The sequence below is a fragment of the Verticillium dahliae genome, genomic scaffold (assembly GCF_000150675.1).
Source record: "Verticillium dahliae VdLs.17 supercont1.40 genomic scaffold, whole genome shotgun sequence".
Taxonomy (NCBI): Eukaryota; Fungi; Ascomycota; class Sordariomycetes; order Glomerellales; family Plectosphaerellaceae; genus Verticillium; species Verticillium dahliae.
Genome location: NW_009276958.1, coordinates 40,443 through 59,885, shown reverse-complemented (window position 1 = coordinate 59,885; position 19,443 = coordinate 40,443). Strand labels below are relative to the sequence as shown.

The 19,443-nt window shown below is 54.2% G+C and overlaps 4 protein-coding genes across 4 annotated transcripts; 3 read left to right on the top strand and 1 right to left on the bottom strand.

Annotated features, from left to right (window-relative positions):
• Positions 1-4,382: 4,382 nt before the first annotated feature.
• Positions 4,383-6,076, top strand: VDAG_10464 (uncharacterized protein; the record flags this gene model as incomplete). The annotated part of the gene is made up of 2 exons (XM_009659669.1): positions 4,383-4,545; positions 4,683-6,076. 2 exons carry the CDS (start codon positions 4,383-4,385, stop codon positions 6,074-6,076), a joined length of 1,557 nt encoding a protein of 518 aa, XP_009657964.1.
• A 6,545-nt stretch (positions 6,077-12,621) lies between these two features.
• Positions 12,622-14,310, top strand: VDAG_10463 (low-affinity methionine permease; the record flags this gene model as incomplete). The annotated part of the gene is made up of 2 exons (XM_009659668.1): positions 12,622-14,096; positions 14,145-14,310. 2 exons carry the CDS (start codon positions 12,622-12,624, stop codon positions 14,308-14,310), a joined length of 1,641 nt encoding a protein of 546 aa, XP_009657963.1.
• A 493-nt stretch (positions 14,311-14,803) lies between these two features.
• Positions 14,804-15,772, top strand: VDAG_10462 (uncharacterized protein; the record flags this gene model as incomplete). The annotated part of the gene is made up of 2 exons (XM_009659667.1): positions 14,804-15,183; positions 15,232-15,772. The coding sequence occupies 2 exons, from the start codon at positions 14,804-14,806 to the stop codon at positions 15,770-15,772; spliced, it is 921 nt and encodes a 306-aa protein (XP_009657962.1).
• A 1,790-nt stretch (positions 15,773-17,562) lies between these two features.
• VDAG_10461 (serin endopeptidase) lies at positions 17,563-18,354 on the bottom strand (the record flags this gene model as incomplete). Its single annotated transcript, XM_009659666.1, has 2 exons — positions 17,563-18,144; positions 18,208-18,354. 2 exons carry the CDS (start codon positions 18,352-18,354, stop codon positions 17,563-17,565), a joined length of 729 nt encoding a protein of 242 aa, XP_009657961.1.
• Between the last annotated feature and the right edge of the window lie 1,089 nt (positions 18,355-19,443).

Sequence of the window (19,443 nt, the reverse complement as noted above, 5' to 3'; positions counted from 1 at the left end):
GATTGCATATGCAGCGCACGGCTTGAGGTGGCAACTAAGCTTAAACCACTCAACGACGTTTTTGAGCAAGAGAGCCGAGCGGGCGTAACAACCCCCCTCCCCGGGAACGTTCGGGTTGGGGTTGTGGAGAGGGCGGCGCTGGACCTGGGGAAGCGTGGAGAGAACAACAGACTGGTGTGTTCGAGAAGCGAGATGCCAAGATGAGGCTGAGCGCCATTTTAGGCCCCTCCCTTTTACAATGCATGTCAAGCCTCCGGGCTCGGTCTGGGTCAGAAGAAAAGACACCAGGGGCCGGCACTTGTAAATTGTAGGATCGACAGGCACCGTAATTGCCGTCGGGTGATGTTTGTTTTTACCTGGCGTTGATGCAAACACTGGCATCATGGCTTTTTTTTCTTGATACATAATGATGCGGGACTTGGGTGCTTCACTACACCATGTTACAGTCGAATTGGCCGAGCCCTAGGTAACATTCTCAAGCTCACAGTCGGATTTCTTTGGCGTATTTTGGCTACGAACATCAAACTAAGAGTCAAAAATGCATAAGAACGAGGCTCAGGCTCCAGAGTTATGGAGGGGTGGCCAGGTACCAGCTTGTGTAGGGTCGCATGAGAGGCACCTGCAGCCGGATTTGCTTCAATCGGATCAGGAGGGCGAGGCGACTTTGATGCATCCGTTTTGCGCATCTCTTGAGAGGCCCCGCAAGGTTGCAATCCCTGCCAGTAGGTAAGACATCAAACCATCGTTGGGACGCCTACGTACGGTTGATCGCCTGACATGAAGGTAGATTCGATTGTCCATTACGAATTCAGCCCTCCGGAGCTCCCGGCTGTCACACAGCAAGAATTTAGTTGAACAGTGACACAACAGCTCGCACAACATGGCGGACTGTTGCCCGCGAGGGGCCACATTCGTCATGTTAATTGGAGACTTGGCGGCGTTACAAGCGATGGTGGACCAATTAAGCCAGGATATAGAGGAACTGGATTGCAAGAGGCGAAGGAGGCGGGGAACCAAGAGAGAGGAAATGCCAACCCATCTCCCCCGTCTTCCGCCAATCCAGCAGGGGCATACGCATGTGACGCACGACTCGAGTCGAGCTCTCGTGATAATAAACGCTCACCGACCTGGCATGGTGGAGCCTGCCCACTACAGCATCATAGGTCAAACTTTGTAGCATGTGGACTGTGGGACACGGCAACATGGGGGGGGCAGATTGTGAGGTTCAGTTCGACGACCAGAGTTTCCCAACTCTCTGGACAGTCGCACGGCCCAGAAGCGCTCGCCAGACGCCAAACGCTCGTCGGCCACACGCACGACGCGAGACAAATAGGCAAGTAGGCAAACTGCAAGCGGGCAAACGGACAAGCGGGCAGGCAAGCAGGCAAGCAGGCAAGCAAGCAAGCAAGCAAGCAAGCGCGAGGCTCGGAAGCGAGCAATCCAGACGCCTTCTCGGGTGCTCCCACGAACCGTCCAACTCTAAAACACGAGCGGCCCAGTTGCTCATGGGGATAAGCTTAAAGGCTAAGGATATTGGCTCAGTGTCTCCCCCAGTCACAGGCCCGATATTTGCCATGGCCTCCAATCCATCAACACGATTCCTACTGTCCCTGAAAGACCCGCGCCACGATTTCCCACGGCTCTGCTGTTGGCTACACACTGCCGACAAGCCCGGCCTATCCACAACATAGCGCGATGCGCTGCACCACCACTGTGGTGAGGCGTTAAACTCTGCAGCATTGGCACTACAGATGGTGCGATCGCCAATTTCATCGAGAACACACACAAACTGCACCGAAACACGCTCCAGCCATGCCCAGCAATACCAGCCACCAAACTAGCGACGAATCGCATGGCATTTTGTTTGTGGTGGGTGGTTCGAGGGGCCCCATGGTTTATGGCCTCAACATTAGTTCGTTGCATCACCTCAACATTGCCCATGACTGGCCGAGGAGCAAGGACCCTAAACATTCGCCAACCAAAGTGAACGCGCCTCCGCCCGACAACACGTCTTTGGGAAGAATCCGGAGCAATGCACATTCACTTTGAAATGGGGGGGGCAGCCATCTGCGTAACCTCGTGGCCATGTCGACGGATGCAACGGATACGTGCCTTTGCAGATGACTGTGCTAGTCGAACCACCGAGTCATCCCAACCCTCCTTGCACCATTGGCGGCAGCCTTGCGACAGACGAAGGTCTTGGGAGTGGACGAGCACGACTCCAGCTCGCCCTCCTTCACAATGATGCCAAGCCAAGGTGCGGCCTCGTCTAGAAGGGTGCACAACGAATATTGGCCACCTTTCCGAGGTGTTAGGCGCTTGCGCCCGAAGTTTGCCCATCAAAAGGGCCGTTCCCCCGCTCTCGCTTTCCCTGGAATGTCGGTCTTCTCTCCGCTGACCCATGTCAAAGGGCAATACAGGTCGTCTCATTGATCAGGACCCCAAGTGCCGCGGGGCCACAACCCCGGCGCTAGAGGTTGGCAGAAGGGGGGGCACCCGCTGCGGAGTGCTGTAGCTGTGAAGGTGATGACCTCAACCCCCGCCCCCAGTCCACGCTGCCAGCCACCAGAGCATGTTTCGGGGGCACCGGGCAGGCAAGGCCAGTAGCGTCGGAACCTGATTAGAGTCCCTACTTAGCATTGGTCTAGGAGGCATTCGAGGGGGGAGGCAGATCCATCGACCCACTACTTTGATGGGCTTCTGTAGCCTCAAGCTCCCTTTGGGGATCCATGTATCCCACGCATCCCGGCTCCTTGGCATGGCTTTTTTTGCGCCTCTCGTTTGCCCCCCACGTAAGTGTACGATACGTCCGGACCCATCAATAGCAGCAAGCAACACCTTGAGAAAGGACGCAAAGACAAACGGGCAGGCTGTCGAGGAAAACGGTTGCTCATAGTGGATGTGCGAAGCGTCTCCAAAATGGCCAAAAATTGGGGGGAAAAGAAGCAAAAAAGAGACGGACAGCAGCAACGAGTGCGGATCTTGCACCCCAACCCCATCTCTGATCCTTCAGCCTTCAGCCTTTGAATGGCTGGGTGTTGCAGTGCGTTGCAATGCGTTGCAGACAACGAGGGAGGGCGAACGGGCGAGTGGCTTGTGGCGCGAGATGAAAATATCCAATATCCCACCGCCAGCCGGGACGCTCCTCTCCACCTCGAGACGGCTGGCTGCACATCGTATTGGCACCATGAGAAGCTATCGAACCATTCGGGCGGAGGGATGCGCATCGCACTTGCGTCGGAGCCCACGTTTCCTTTCCTGCCTGTCCACTAGCTTGGGAGCCTGGTGGTGGTCGCGCGTGTCCGTCAAAGCTTCTTCAGCCCGTTCGTCCCGTATTCCTCCATGGATCAATGAAGGATCCCTAGGTAAGGCACCTATCTGCCCACGCACGTAAGATAGGTAGGCAGGCAGGCTTGACAGGCAGGCGTCTGATTCCATGCCACGACGATGACGGAACATGCAAGTGGACGAGGCAGGCGTGACCCAGACCCAGACCCAGCCAGACCTCTGGTAGAAAGTTCACCCCGGGCAGCACCCCGCGAATGGGCAGTCACAAAGCGCAAAGGCTCCGGTTCTTTCCCCGCGTCAACGAGATTTGCAGCTTGCATCTTACACTTACCTGTCGTCGCTTCCGAGTCAGTATCGACATATCTAGGTTGTGGATACCACAGCGCCTGCAACCTCACCATGATACCCTGGCGTCCTTTCCTCCGCCCAGTCTCCATAGCCTTACCTTCCGGCGAGCTACCGTAGACCAGAACACCCCTGCTCTTCCCGGCCAACTTGGACCTTCATAGGTTTCTTTTGTTGCTGGTGCATCGTGCCCCATGCGCCAACCCATGTGCACCCCTCCCTCTTCGGTCGAGGCTCAGATCAAAAATCTCACCCGCATCCCGCTCCACGTTGTCAGAAGTTCGTGTCCAATCCAGACCCCAGCTCTCGGACGCAAACAGCTTCTCGTTGAAGCAGTCCTGGCCAGCCGCGACATCGGGACCCTGTCGTCCCCGTCCGCCCCCCGTCACCGTTACCGCGCACAAAGACATTCCCCAGCGATCCAGTAGTAGGCCCCCTTCTACACCCCCAGGTGTGCCCCTCCTATGACCACGAGCTTCCCCCTCAAACCGATGATCGTTTCTCCAAGGGGGGGACTATAGCGCGAAATCGATTTGGCCTACGGATCGCGACCGCATTACAAGAGTGACGGCATCCCCCCTCGTTTGTTGCCCCCTCCCCCTCTCAATCGAGCTCCTTCCTCATCCTCATCACTTCGCCGTTTCCGCCTCTTTCTCCCCTTCCTCCTCTTACACTTCTTTCCTCCACATTATTGACACTCACATCTGTGCACTCTTGTCTCGTCAACGGCCCTGCGGCATCGTGACAACATGTCAGCCATCGACGAGAAGCCCCAGGCGGAGATCGACCGTGTCGAGACGTCATCGGGCGACAATGGCAAGGGTGGTATCGAGTATGAAAGAGCCCAGCTGCTCGCGAACCTTCCTGATCCTGACGCTGGCAAGTCGGAGGAGGAGCGCCGCGCAATTGTAAGTTAAGGATAGAACAGCTGGTTCTTTACGTTACAGGACGGTCTCGCTGACACGCAATCAAAGGACAAGAAGCTTATGTGGAAAGTTGACCTATGGCTGATCCCTTGGCTGTCTCTGCTGTGAGTTTTCCCCTACAAGCAAAAGCTCCAAACGCAAGACCGTGTACTCTCTTTGTTTCGCTCCTGCGAGTGCACCCCGCTAACCCGTTCACCAGTTACCTTCTCTCGTTCCTTGACCGTACCAACATTGGCAATGCGCGTCTCGCCGGAATGGAACTCGATCTCGGCATGGAAAAGGGTGACTATCAACTGTCCCTGACGATCTTCTTCATCAGCTACGCCCTTGCTGAGCCCCTGACCAACGCCCTCTTGAAGCGCCTCACACCCCGAATCTTCTTCACCGGCATCATCCTTAGCTGGGGTGTCATCATGACCCTCATGGGCCTCGTCAAGAACTTCCAGGGCCTGCTTGCCGCTCGCTTCTTCCTCGGTGTTGCCGAGGCCGGTCTGTTCCCTGGTGTGAACTACTACCTCTCTTGCTGGTACAAGGGCTCGGAGATTGGTGTCCGTTCGTCACTCTTCTTCTCCGCTGCCGCGCTGGCGGGCTCCTTTGGCGGTCTTCTCGCAGCCGGCATTGCCCAGATGGATGGCATCGCTGGCATGCCCGGCTGGGCCTGGATCTTTATCATTGAGGGTATCGCCACCGTCTTTGTTGGTGTCTTTTGCTGGTGGATGGTTTTCGACTGGCCCGAGACGGCCAGCTTCCTCACCCCTGACGAGCGCATCCGCGTTCAGCGCCGCATCATCATGGACCGCCAGGGTCGTACAGCCGAGGACTTCGACAAGCGCCATATCTACGCTGCCCTGGGCGACTGGAAGACGTACGGCTGGATGGTCATCTACATGGGCTGCCTGACACCTCTATACGCCTTCTCGCTCTTCCTGCCCACCATTCTCCGCGGTATGGGCCACACCGGCACCCGCGCTCAGCTCCTGTCTGTGCCTCCTTACGCCGTCGCTGCCACCTGCACCGTGGCTGTTGGCTTCTTTGCCGACCGCACGCGCTGGCGTGGATACTGTAACATGGTGACCGTCACTATCGGCATCATCGGCTTTGTTCTGCTCATGGCATCGTCAGACCCGCAGGTCCAGTACGCCGGCACGTTCCTCGGCGCCGCAGGCATCTACCCCACCATCTCCAACACACTTTCGTGGGTTATCAACAATACTGAGGGTTCGCTCAAGCGCGCTTTCGTCCTTGGCATGGTCGTCGGCTGGGGAAATCTCAATGGTGTTGTTTCCTCTAACATTTATCTCGACCGCGAGAACCCTCGTTTCTGGACTGGTCATGGCGTCGTTCTGGGTTACCAGGTCCTCTTCCTGTTGGGCGGATCCGTGTTCATGCACATTGCCCTCAGAATATCAAACCGCAACCGCCGGGCTGGCAAGATGGATGCCAAATGGGCAACGCTCACGGAGGAACAAAGATGGATTAGCGGCGACAAGAGGCCCGACTTCATTTACACTCTGTAAATCACTGACTAACTTTTTTGTTGCTTTATTGGCTGTTCAGAGGAAGATTGATAACTTTGCAAGGAGGGATCGAAAGTTTGGCGTGCACGAGTGTGGATTCTCGGGCGCCATATACATACATTAAGCGTTTAAAAGAGCTACTTATCGATTTGCCATTTGTTGCCGATCAGGCAAGGTTCTGTTCTGTGACCCAGGAGTACTTTCATCCCAAATGTGGAGTCCTCATTTGATGCATTTGTTCTGTCGTTATCGCCCCGGTAAGACTCCTTACCGATGCTGGATCTGACCAATTACCTTCGTTTGGACTTCTGGAAGTCTCCTTTTGTACCTTAACAACAATCAATCCACTTTGTTCAATTCCGTGGTGACAGTTATGAGCCCGGGCGACGATACAGCTCCTTGACCTTCGATATCTACAGCAGGGCGCCTACGGCCAATACGCCTGCTGCGAAGCTGTCTACAGCTGAATCGCCGCTGCACTTCAACAGTCAATTGACGCGACGTTTCGCCATTGACGACCACTGGCCAAGGGCCGTTACCGACATCCTCCAGGAGAGCGATCATCTCTCCACGACACATCGAAGCAGGAGAAATCAGCTCCTCAAGACCAATTGAACCTCCGAGACGTGTGGCCTAGGGCTTGAGTACACGCGGGGTCAATTGATGATATTCAACATACACGCGATCAGTCGCGACCATCGAACGACCTCCCCGACGGTCTCCGACAACGCCCAGGGATCCTCAAGATGGACTCTGGTAAGCACAGAGTGACACTTACAAGGAGGGAGGAATGGAGGACATGGCTCAACTCCGTCAGAGCCGTGGCGACCTCCTACGAGGCCTGGGATCTAGTCGACCCAGACAAAGAGGCTGACAGGCGGCCCAAGAGGGCCAAGAAGCCAACAGCACCGTCATTCGAAGATGAGACGCGAGATCTCAGCACACTGCTGACGTTGTACAAGATCCATTTGGACATCTACAACAGGGAGTCAGCGGGCCTCCAGGAGGTCCAGAAATACATCCTCAACACAGTCGACAGGAGCCTTTCGGCCGTCTTCATGAACGAGGAAAGCAGCCAGGAGTGGCTCAAGGCGTTGAAGGACCACTTCGCCCCTTCCGACATGGGACAGAAACAATACATTCGCCAGCGCTGGGAGGAGCATATGGCGATGATCAAGAAGATGGACCATGAGAAGTGGGTTGACGACTTCATCCTACTCTGTATCGAAGTTGAGAAGCACGGGATTCCTCAGCTTAAAGAAGCCGCAGATCAAAATGTTCAATTCCTTCGGGCAATTCTTTCCGTGTCTCCAGGGTGGGCCGAAGCAGAGTGCGCCCACCAAGTTCGCCGGGAGCTGGATGATCGTGATGGAGGGAAGGTACTGGCGTTGAGGTACAAGAGCTACCTTAGAGACTACCAACCGCATCGCCTCACCACCAAGCCATCTCAGACGTCCTTCTACAGCGACTCGGTGACCTTCATGGGCAAGGACCGGAATGGTCAAAGTGATCGGACGAGTGCCCAGGATTCCCATCGTGACTCTCCTCAACAGCCAAACAGCTCGCCTTCTCGCAGACCATTCTGCGACTGTGTACAGCAGAAGAGGGCACCCAAGGCGTGTCAGCCCATCTGTCTGTGCCCAAATATCGCGGAACACCGGAGGAAGAAGAGCTATCAATCCGATCAGAGCCTGCTGGACTACATTGACGAAGCGAAGAAAAGGATGAAGCCAAGCACATTGCAATTCTGGAACGAGAAAATCAAGGAGGACAAAAAGAAGCGGCAGGAGGCAAGAGGCACCAGTGGAGTCGCCGTCTCTGCTTTTAACAACTTCCTCGGTGACGATGATGAACAGAGCTGCGATGACGAGTACACCAACTTCATGAGCAACTTCTCCGTCGCTGATTCGGACGAGTTTCAACGGACAAACCGAGGAGGGGATCTCCGTCACGAGTTCCTGATCGACTCGGGTACACCCAACCATATAACCAACAACAAAGACCTCCTCACCAACTTTCGCGAGGCCACCGACACTGTAAGATACAGCACAGGAGGAGGCAAATCAAGCCCCGTCGAAGGGCATGGCACGATGGCCATCGACACCCTCGACAGCAAGCAGAACGTCATCAGCATCACCTGCCATGATGTCTCGTACATCAAAGACTACCCGACGACGCTTATTTCAGCCAGGCAGCTCCAACGCCAAGGACTCGGACTGGACTCCCTCAGGAACATGCTGTTCAACCCAGCCACTGGCTCAGAGATCCCACTTCAGGAGAAGGGTGGCCAGTATGCGGTGAACACCCTACATAGCACCACTTCCTTCTATCACTCCAAGAAGCAGAGAGCCGCGATGGTCAGCGACTCGAGGCTCTGGCACGAACGGCTGGCTCATGCCCACCCAGAGGCCATACAGCAGCTGCCATACAGCTGTACTGGAGTTGGGGTGAAAGGGCCAACAACATTCGAATGCGAGTCTTGCGGGGTAGCGAAATCCAAGAAGATTGTATCTCGGAGACAGCCAACGTACACGACGACGAATCCATTTGAGCGCGTCAACCTGGACTTCTTCAGCCCTGGGAAGTCGTACAACGGCATGGAGTCGTGCCTTGTAATAACGGACGCATATTCGGGGAAGATTGTTGTCAGGATTCTGCCTGCCAGAGCAGATGGCTTCCAGGCGTTTATCAACTTTGAGATGTTTCTCTGGAGACAGTACCATCTGGTCATCAAGGTCCTGAGAGTTGACTGGGACTCAGCACTACGCAGCAATCTGGTTACTTGGTCAGAAGAGCGCGGCATTCTCTTGGAGAGATCAGCCGCAAGGACACCAGAACAGAACGGTGCCGCAGAACGCAATGGAGGCACGATATTCACCATCGCAAGAACCCTTACCTCGGCTGCTGGGTTCCCGGAGGATTTGTGGCCAGAGGTGGTACAAACCGCTGCATATCTCCACAATCTCACGCCGAAGGGACGCCTACAGTGGGCGACACCAGAAGGAAGGCTGAACGACTGGCTCAACTCCAAGGGCCTTGCCGCTCGAACTACGGCTCCAGGCCTGGCTCACCTGCGAAGATACGGATGCAGGGCGTATCCTCTCACGGCAGACGCCCAAGAGGGACGTAACCGAAAGCAGAAGCTGGCTCCGAGAGCCCACATCGGCTATCTCTGTGGATACGACAGCAGCAACATATACAGAATCTGGGTTCCAGAGATGAAAGCAGTATTGAGGACAAGAGACGTGGGTTTCGATGAGTCCACAGTTTTCAAGGACGCCCAATCCCCAAAGCCAATTCTACAGGACGAATTCCAGGCTTTGGACGTGCCCGTTGCGGACGCCCAGAATCCTTTCAACTCGTCACTGGACATTGACGAGTTCGATGTTGCCACCATCGACCTGTTCGAGAAAGCCCGGACATTCCAACTTGGAGGAAAGATCAACGCGGAGATACTGCGACCCCGGGAAGGTCACACAGCCAGCAGAGATGATGTCCTGCCGTCACCACGTCCAACTCCAGAGACGGAGACTGGACAAGGCCAGCCAGCTGTCTCTGAGGGGGTGGAAGATGCCGTAATAGACACCATTCAAGGGGCTGAAGATGCTGTGGAAGACACGATCCCCGTGCCAGACACCATTCAAGTGACTGAAGAGGCTATTGAAGACACTATCGAAGTAGCTCGGAGCCCTGAATCAACACCTCAACACACACCAGCTGATCAAAGTTCAGCTGAAGACGAGACAGAGACTGTGGAGGCCCGACCATCAGTGGCACCAGCCCCACAGCCGTCGCCATCAACACAAATCCAAGGCACTCGAAGGAGCGCTAGAGACAGAAAGCCGTCACAGTTCAAAGACGGCACCCCCACCGACCAGGCTCTAGGAGCCCGCCGCAGCAAGAAAATGCCTCCATCATCACATTTGACCGTGGAATACTCATTCTTTCACACTCAGACTCCATCGAACAAGAAACCGCTTCTCCGAACAGATATGCCCGCGGAGCCAAGATCCTGGAAGGAGATGCTTCATTCTGATCACAAAAAGCAGTGGCTAGAAGCAAGCGTCCAGGAGGTCAACACCATTGAAAATATGGACACAATCGAGCAAGTCCCCTTCGAATCGGTCGACCAGGAAATACACAAGGTTCTCGGGTTGACCTGGGTCTGGAAATACAAGGTTGACTCCACCGGCTACGTGACCAAGTTCAAGGCCAGGCTCTGCGTACGAGGAGACCAACAGCCCAAGAATGAGATGGAAACATACGCGTCGACACTGGCAGCCAAGACGTTCAGAACGTTGATGGCCATCTGTGCAGAGTTTGACCTAGACACGCACCAGTTGGATGCCGTCAACGCCTTTCCAAATGCACACCTCGACGAGACAGTCTACGTCTGGGCCCCTCAGGGCTGGGATCTCATGCAGGAGATGCAACAGAAGAAGGGCGCTCCACAGAGGCGCACGATTTTCAAGCTGAAGAGAGCTTTGTACGGTTTGCGCCGATCACCGCTTCTCTGGCACAAGCTGCTGTCCGAGGCTATGCGGAAGATCGGCCTCGTGGCTCTCGAGGAAGATAACTGTGTCTTCATGGGCAGAGGCATGATCATGTTCTTCTACGTTGACGACATCATCCTCATGAACCGCAAAGAGGATCGCCAAGCGGCCGAAGAGCTGAAGAGCCAGCTCAAGTCTCTGTTCGAGATGCGAGAACTTGGCGAGGTCAGATGGTTCTTAGGCATCAGAGTGGTCAGAGATCGTAGCCAGCGCAAGCTCTGGCTGTCTCTGGAGAACTACATCACTGAAAAGATGAAGGACCTCAACCTCCAGCCATCCACCAGAGGTCATTTGACGCCTCTATCAACAGACCCAGCACCTGCTCCAAAGGATTACGAAGCCTCTGCTGAATCCATTCAACTATACCAACGCAAAATTGGTTCCATCAATTACGCAGCAACCACAACACGACCTGATGTGGCCAAAGCTGCCTCAAGACTTGCGGAGTCTCTGCTCAGGCCGACAGAACTCCATCACCTTGCAGCAGACCACTGTCTCCGCTACCTCTATCGCACAAGGACTCTCTCGCTGTCCTACGGAGGATCAGGAGACCATTCTACATCGCTGTATTGTGCGAGCGACGCATCATTCGGCGATGATCCCATCACCAGATTTAGCTCACAAGGATACACCACCATGCTCTTTGGAGGTCCAATTGACTGGAAAGCTACAAAGCAGCGATCCGTGGTCACTTCTAGCACCGAAGCTGAGCTGGTGGCCCTCAGTGTCGCAGCGAGGAACTACCTTGCCACTCTTCGTCTGATCAAGGAGCTTCAGCTACGTTTTCATGGCAAGGTTCCGATCCAGATGTTCTGTGATAACCGCCAAACGCTGCTGTTACTCACTAGTGAGAGGCCTCAAGCCACTACGAAGCTCAAGCATGTTGACATCCATCGTCTTTGGATCCGACAAACAGTCAGACAGGGGAAGATATCCGTGGACTGGATGAGCACTGACAAGATAGTGAGCGATGGGCTTACAAAGATTCTCCCGACTCAGAAGCATCAGAACTTCGTGAAGCTTCTGCAGATGGAGTGCGTACCAGCGGTCCACCAGTGAACAGCTTGCTCAATTTCGCCCACCTCTCCTAACACTTACACACATCCTTATTTGCTTCACAAGCACGATTTCCTTCATCTGCCCTGAGAACGCCAACTGTTCCAAAGGCACCAAATTCTCTACCAAAAGCCGCCAACAGGCATCTGCCTGATCTTTCGTGGTTCAGATGGTCAGAGAGAGGCTCGCCTACCCATCTGAGGGGGTGTGTTGCCGATCAGGCAAGGTTCTGTTCTGTGACCCAGGAGTACTTTCATCCCAAATGTGGAGTCCTCATTTGATGCATTTGTTCTGTCGTTATCGCCCCGGTAAGACTCCTTACCGATGCTGGATCTGACCAATTACCTTCGTTTGGACTTCTGGAAGTCTCCTTTTGTACCTTAACAACAATCAATCCACTTTGTTCAATTCCGTGGTGACACCATTCAAGATGAGTTGCCGTTTCAATATGTGCATGTCGTCCGTGCCTTCCCACTCCCATGACGTTGTGATGATTATGGCTGGGTCTGATGACTAACGCCTGTGGATAGCATCCTAGGCATCCGCATTGTAGGAGAGCCGCACCTGCATTTCGTCATCAGTATCGCGATGGCGTGCGAGCTTCATTGTACCACCAAAACATTCCTCCGCGACACTCACCCCCAAACACGTGCTCGGATCGCCATGGTGCCATCAAACGCCATCACCATGGAGTCTCAGATGTCAGCTGCGCTTATCAAGCAGTCGTCGCGTCCCACGAATCCCTATCTTGCGATGCCTCCCACAACCACAACGCAGGCGTCCGTCTGCTGCGAACACTTCCAAGACCATCAACTGTTGTTGCCCGAGACATGACAGATATATACAACCTGAAAACATCGATTCCACGATTACAAGTGCCGACGAGAAGTCGGGCATGTTAGCAAGCCAGACAACTACCAGAAACGACCAAGCATCATGACGATCACCGACGCCGAAGCCCAGCCGCTCCTCTCACCGGCCACTTCTAGCAGCTCGAGCAGCTCGAGCACAACGCTGTACTCCAATAATTTCGGCAAAATATCGCGTCGTATCGAAGACGATGTGCTCCCCGAAGCTTCCTCCCTGGGCCGCACGCTCTCCTGGCAGAGTGCTTATATCCTTGTCATCTCCCGAGTCATCGGCAGTGGTATCTTCGCAACGCCGGGCTCAATAGTTCGTGCGGTCGGTAGCCCGGGGCTAGCTCTGGTGCTGTGGGTCGTGGGTGCTGCCGTGGCTGCTTGCGGCTTGGCCGTTTCGTTGGAATTCGGCTCCATGCTACCGAGGTCGGGCGGCGACAAGGTGTACCTGGAGTTCACATACAGGCGGCCGCGCTTTCTCGCCTCGACGCTGGTCGCCGTCCATGTCGTCCTGCTCGGCTTCACGGCCAGCAACTGCATTGTCTTCAGCCAGTATGTCTTGTTCGCACTGGGCCAGGAGCAGGCGGGCGATGGTCTCCGCAAGGGGCTGGCTGTGGCATTGCTCGCGGCCGTCACCGGAGTCCATGCCGTATTCCCCAAGACAGGAGTCCGTTTGCAAAACGTGCTAGGCTGGGTCAAAGTTGGCATCATCATATTCATGATCCTGTCTGGCCTGTACGTCGTGCTTCTGCGTCCGGAACAGCGGCTACCAGCGCAAGGGTCGAGCCTGGCTTGGAATACACTTTGGGAACATTCAAACTGGAATTGGGGAATCATCGCCACGTCTCTGTTCAAGGTCTTCTACTCGTTCGCTGGGCTGGACAATGCCAACAACGTCCTGAACGAGGTCAAGGATCCCGTGCGGACCTTGCGCTCTGTCACCTTCACTGCGCTCATTACGGCTTGTGGGCTGTACCTGCTCATTAACGTGGCCTACTTCATCGTTGTCCCCATCGACGAGATCAAAGAGAGCGGCGAGTTGATTGCAGCGCTCTTCTTCGAGAGGATCTTTGGACCCGGCGTAGGGCGCATCATCTTACCCTTGGCCGTCGCCCTGTCCGCTGTGGGAAACGTACTGGTCGTGGCTTTTGCTCAGGCCCGGCTCAAACAAGAGATTGCCAGGCAGGGCTTCCTACCCTTTTCGGAGATTCTCTCAACAACACGCCCCTTCAACTCGCCAATAGGAGGGTTGGCGGTACACTTCGTACCCTCCCTCCTCGTCATAACACTACCGCCGTCGCGTGAGGTATACTCTTTCATTCTAGAAGTAGAAGGCTATCCTGGCCAGTTCTTTTCGTTGGCAGTGGCATCCGGCCTCGTGTGGCTGCGCTTCAAGCGTCCAGATCTGAAGAGGCCGTTCAAAGTCTGGCTGCCTGCTGTGGTGCTGAAGATCTGTTTGAGCCTCAGCCTGCTCGCTGCACCATTCTTCCCGCCGCCAAATCGGCGGGAGGGTGAACTTTTCTACGCCACGTATGCTATCGTTGGCGTGAGCATGTGAGTTGCCCTTGCTTTACATGACCCGAACCCTGCTAACGATGGTAGTATCACCGCTGCGACAGCGTACTGGTATGTGTGGACGCGACTCATCCCGAGGCTTGGAGGGTATAGATTGGAAGAGAAGGTCGATTTGCTCAAAGATGGAACTACCATCACTAAGCTGATTCATGAACCGTTGCGAGCGGCAGCGCGGTCACTGGAAGCATCATAGAGGGTAGACTCTTTCTATTTATAGAATAGAACTGATCATATGTTAATTATGTGCTTCTGAAAGACTGCTACATAAAGTCTTCGCCGTGGTGGTCGATGTTGCTGATGAACCTCAATCATCGTGCAACGCGCGTAGCTTACGCACCATGTGTGAATTTATGTACACAACCCCCATCCAGTCATCATTTTCAATGTATCATTTATAATCGAGCCTCTCCTCACGTTGTCCAACGTCACTGGCGCCTTTCCAGTGTGCCCAGATCACATTTCATTGGGTTGCTTATCAATCCCTCCATCAACCGAGTTGAGGTGTGGATGGCGTGCTCGCGGGGTGTCTGTTGAGGCACCCGTCGCATAAAAAGCGCCGAGGTCCACGCCCAAAGATAGTCTCGCAAGACTCAACAAAACCATTGCCAGAAACCACATGACCGACGCATCATTGATCTCTTGATTTCATAGCTATCAGCCCTTGAGTATCTCAGATTACTTTCATCATGGCCGCCGCCGCCGTTCACCAGATCCCCACGGGGGCCTTCGGCTCTCTCCAGAGTATCGATAAACCCGTCCAAGTTGAGACTTCAAACGAACCCAAGCTGTCCCGTCATGACGTTGAGACATCCCTCAACTACTTCAAGCCCAATGAGGACGGCTCGCCTCCTCATCCAACCTACGTTGGTCGCCCTGAGACTTACGACCGACCGGTCGAGTCTCACAAAGTCACCATTCACGACATTTCAGGCCGGGAGGCCGAGTTTTCCCTCGATTCCAATGGATTCCAGATTCATCGACATACGGCGCAGGAGCGCGACTTCCTCGACGACGACCAGATCAAGGCTTCATACTACCCCGAAACAGAGCAGCTCCTCAAGGATGTGTAAGTTGCCGAGGGATTATGACCATGAAAAACGCTTACACACCACAGCACTGGTGCCTCAAAGATCTTTATCTTCGACCACACCATCCGCCGCCAGGCCCCTGACGCAGAGCCGAAAGGCCGAACGCTCAGAGGGCCAGTCCAGCGCGTTCACATTGACCAGTCGTATGCGGCAGCGCTCACGCGGGTTCCACATCATCTGCCCGAGCAAGCAGATGAGCTCCTCAACGGTCGCGTGCAGATCATCAACGTCTGGCGCCCCATCAAGACTGTCCATCGGGACCCGCTTGCCGTGGCCGAAGCTGATTCAGTCCCGGACTCTGACCTCGTCGTGACAGAGCTCATCTACCCCGACCGCCGTGGCGAGACCTATGCTGTCAAGCACAACAGCAGCCACAAGTGGTTCTACAAGAGTGGATTGACCCCGGACGAGGTGCTTCTCATCAAGTGCTTCGATAGCAAGACGGACGGCCGGGCGCGCCGCGTGCCCCACACGGCATTTGTGGACCCCTCGGCTCCGGAGGATGCGCCGCTGCGGGAGAGCATCGAGGTGCGGGCATTGGTGTTCCATCCGGATGATCGTCAGTAAATGGAAGCATAGGCACGGAAGGGTGTTGATATGGCTTTTGCTATGTACAACCATTCATCATTGTTCAATGAGGTCAAGTTGTTTGATCCTTGCAAGTCACTCCATCTGTACTGGAACCGGTGGGTGGGTGCAAAACGACAGTCTTGCACCATCACTGTCTCAAACATACTGTAGCCTGATTTCTAAGAAGTTAAAGCGATCCCAGTCTCTGACGTCGCCTCCATTGCCAAAGGTCCACAGCGCGATTACAACGAAGCGGTATGGATCGGGAAGTGCCCAGGAACCATCCGCCATTCTACCGTTCCATGAAGACGCCCAGCCAACGTTTCGGTTGTATGTTGTAGGATAGTCTTCGATATTACCTACTGTCACATCACCAAGCCCGTTCTACTTCTGCCGTGGAGCAGCGGTCAAGCATGATGGTGCCGGGAGCTGCAGTTCAAGACGGACTTCGGCACTCCCCATGACGAGCCAGATGGACTGACTTGGAAGTGCACTTGGCGGTAGGATGAGATCTGAGACTTCAAGCGGATTTCTGGTCAAGTTTTTGTTTCTAGGTGGGGCAGAAAGCTATGCAGTCACTCCGCCTGGAAGTGGCGAGCTGCCCGAGTTGTCCGACCGCGTAGTCCACATGCGAGACGATGCCATTACTATAGTATTTCGCATCGCTCCTGCGACTACTATGTACGTCAGTGCAAGCTGTGAGCTAGAATTTTCACTTGAAGTATCATTGAGAGTGATCCGTCCGGAGTAAATGGGCACCACAGAGATGTCGACGTCCTTCGGTGGTGTTGCGGTAACCAAGACCTGTACTTCATTTCCAGGCTGAACAATTGTTCTTGAGGGGGAAATGAAAGCCCAGCGTAGGCGCTCGTCAGAAGTGGTGATGATTGCTTGTATACCATGCTTGACCAAAGGGTGTCCGCAGTGAGCGCGGGCCTGTGTCCGATGGCGGAAGTCACTGAAAGGGTGCCTTTATTTCGAACCATAAAAGCTTGTTCAGAGAGAAAGTTCTCAGTGTCGGAGAGAGTTCTCAGTGTCGTTAAAATACAACTGTGTGACAATCAGGAAGACGATAGAGTGGATTGCGTCGTATGCCTGTACCAAGCCTGTACCTTGCTCTGGAACGGGGCCAAGACCAGGACTTAGGACTGGCCGGCCTGTCGACATGTCGTATGATCTACCGGTCTTAGCGGACATTGAGAGAATTCATTGAATCTCCCGTTATGTTCTTACTCTTAGGTACCATTAGATTAAGTTGTCGCTTAAGGGGAGAGAGACACTGGCCTCAACAACCAGAGCAACAATGGCGGCAATAAGAGGGCAGGACATTGACGTCCCTGAAGCAACTCCATAGCCACCCTGAGCTAGCGGCAAAATTGAAAGAATATTTCTGCTGGTGCGCCAACATCCAGCTCATTCCCCAAATAAAAGGTCAGTCCCCAGCTTGTGAAAGTACTGACGGCACCACCCGTGTCCGTATTCGAAATCTCGCTAGCTTGTCCGCTAGGCGCGTCGTAGGATGGGTCATGGGTATGTTGGAACGACGAAAGCGATAGGACTCCATCGCCAATTGAGGGGGCACTGACGCCGAAGAGGCCTTCTGTGCCCCCAACCTTGTTACCACCTGAAAAGGTGCAGGGAACACCGGCCTCAACAATGCGCGACACCAGCAATGCAAATGGCTTTTGGCTCTAGCCACTTGCCAGTCCGACTGGCCAGTGATAATGTCACTTCCATCTTCATAAGTGGCAGCCATGGGAGCGTCCATTGTCGTAATGTCAGAGCAGCTAAGGCGCGGAACATGCCAATTTTGACACCAGGCGCGGCGCCTTTGAAGCCAAGCGGGTTATACAGCGCGGCGATGATCTCAGCGACATGCGTTGCGTGGCCGTTACAATCTTCAAAAGGGTCTCCGTCTGGGTTGGGTGGCTGACTTTCATCGTAGCTGCCACCGGCGACATTTGCGCCGAACTCGACGAGGCATCTGGGGCTGGATGGGTGTAATCGAAGCCAGTATCAACGATACCTATCCGAAAACCCTCTTCAGTGATTCCCTCAGCATGAAAGCGATCGACCTGCGTCATGATGTGAGGCGAATGACCGTCTTTGCCAACCTGTCTCCGCTGAACTTCAACCAAGGGTTTGCCTTGGGCTGTCCAAGCTAAATTCGGTTGGGGCGATGAAATAACTTTGACAGGCCAGATGTTTCTGGCTTCGGGTGAAGCCCCGACCTGGCGTACGACCTCTTCTTCGTCTTCCTTCTGAACAATTCCAAGGTTGAATGACGTGCCCTTGAAGACTGTGGAGTCGAAGCGGATGCGCTCCTCAACACTAGTTACACCTCCTTGGGCCCCGAGGCTTGAGATGCACTCGTCTGTCCTTATAGGCTCGGTCAGCATATGTTTCCTGTGCAAGCATCCCCGTTCACTTACTTGGCCGTCGGATATCTCCGCAATGTAGGCGCCTGGGGCATATTTCCCCTTCATCATAGGCGGTGCGATGGCATCCTCATCTTGAGATTCTCTTGCTAGGCCAAGACTGGCAGCCAGAAGCCAGGGGAAAGCTGAATCGAATCTCATTGCAAGTGCTTTCCGTCGAGGTTTTCACGATCTGAAGCGGATTGCAACGGGCTAGAGAGCAGCATTTTGTTTATGGACAGACCGGCGATTAAATATGCTTGGTGCAAATCACCTTTCTCCCAGAGGGCAACCCCTCTTTTGCAGAACGTGCTGTTCCAGCAAGCCCGCTTGGTCTTCCCAGACATGATGTCCCCTTGTGTGGGTGGCAGTAACGCTGCTATGCTGCCGAAAACATCCGCACTTTGCGCAGGCAGCGTTGCATCAGAGCACTCAAGTCCCTTCGGACCATGGGCACCGCTCCTTGAGTGGGGAACAATTATTGAATCAGGCACCATGGTGCTGTTATTGAGGTGATTTGAGCAGGAAGTCGCTGGAGAGCGGGAATGCTGCTCATTTCCGGTATGCGCCAAGACATGCCGTTTATTTCCCGCGATGAGATACTCTGGCTGTATAAAGGACGCCATTACGCAGATTGTCTGGCTTTCTCAAATATGAATCCTAAGTCTGGTCGCTCCTCAAAAACGTGACTAGAGCCTGATCGAGGTTCATAACACGATAGAATCTCGCTCCCAGCACGACAATTTACAAGACTGATATTGCTGTCTAGTGGTCCCTGAGGAGCCACGGAGCAGGGGGGTCGGTTAGGGACTACCTAAGAACTACGATAACGTATATACAATGACTGCGGAGGGCCCTCCTAGCTGCAAAGGGCCCGAATTGGGATATATTACGATACCATATCTATTTTCTATCACCTGCGGACCACATGGGGAAGACCTCTTCAATCTGCCCAGCCCACGCACTCACAATTGTTCAGTGAAAATATTACGGACCCCTCATAAGATAGTGATATGGAATGTAAAGCTACCAAAGTATAGCCTGTAAGAATGCCCTTCGACTGATGTGATGTGCCACATCCCTCACAGTTGCAGTTGAATAATTGATCAAAGCTTGGGGCATGGCAGATGAAGACAAGATCTTGGTGTACGAGCAGGCTCTTGAGGGATCTGGGACAGTTGGCATAATACGAAACAAAGTCGATCAGTCGTCTTGCTGCTTCGATTTACGATAAAAGCACAGACGTAGAAT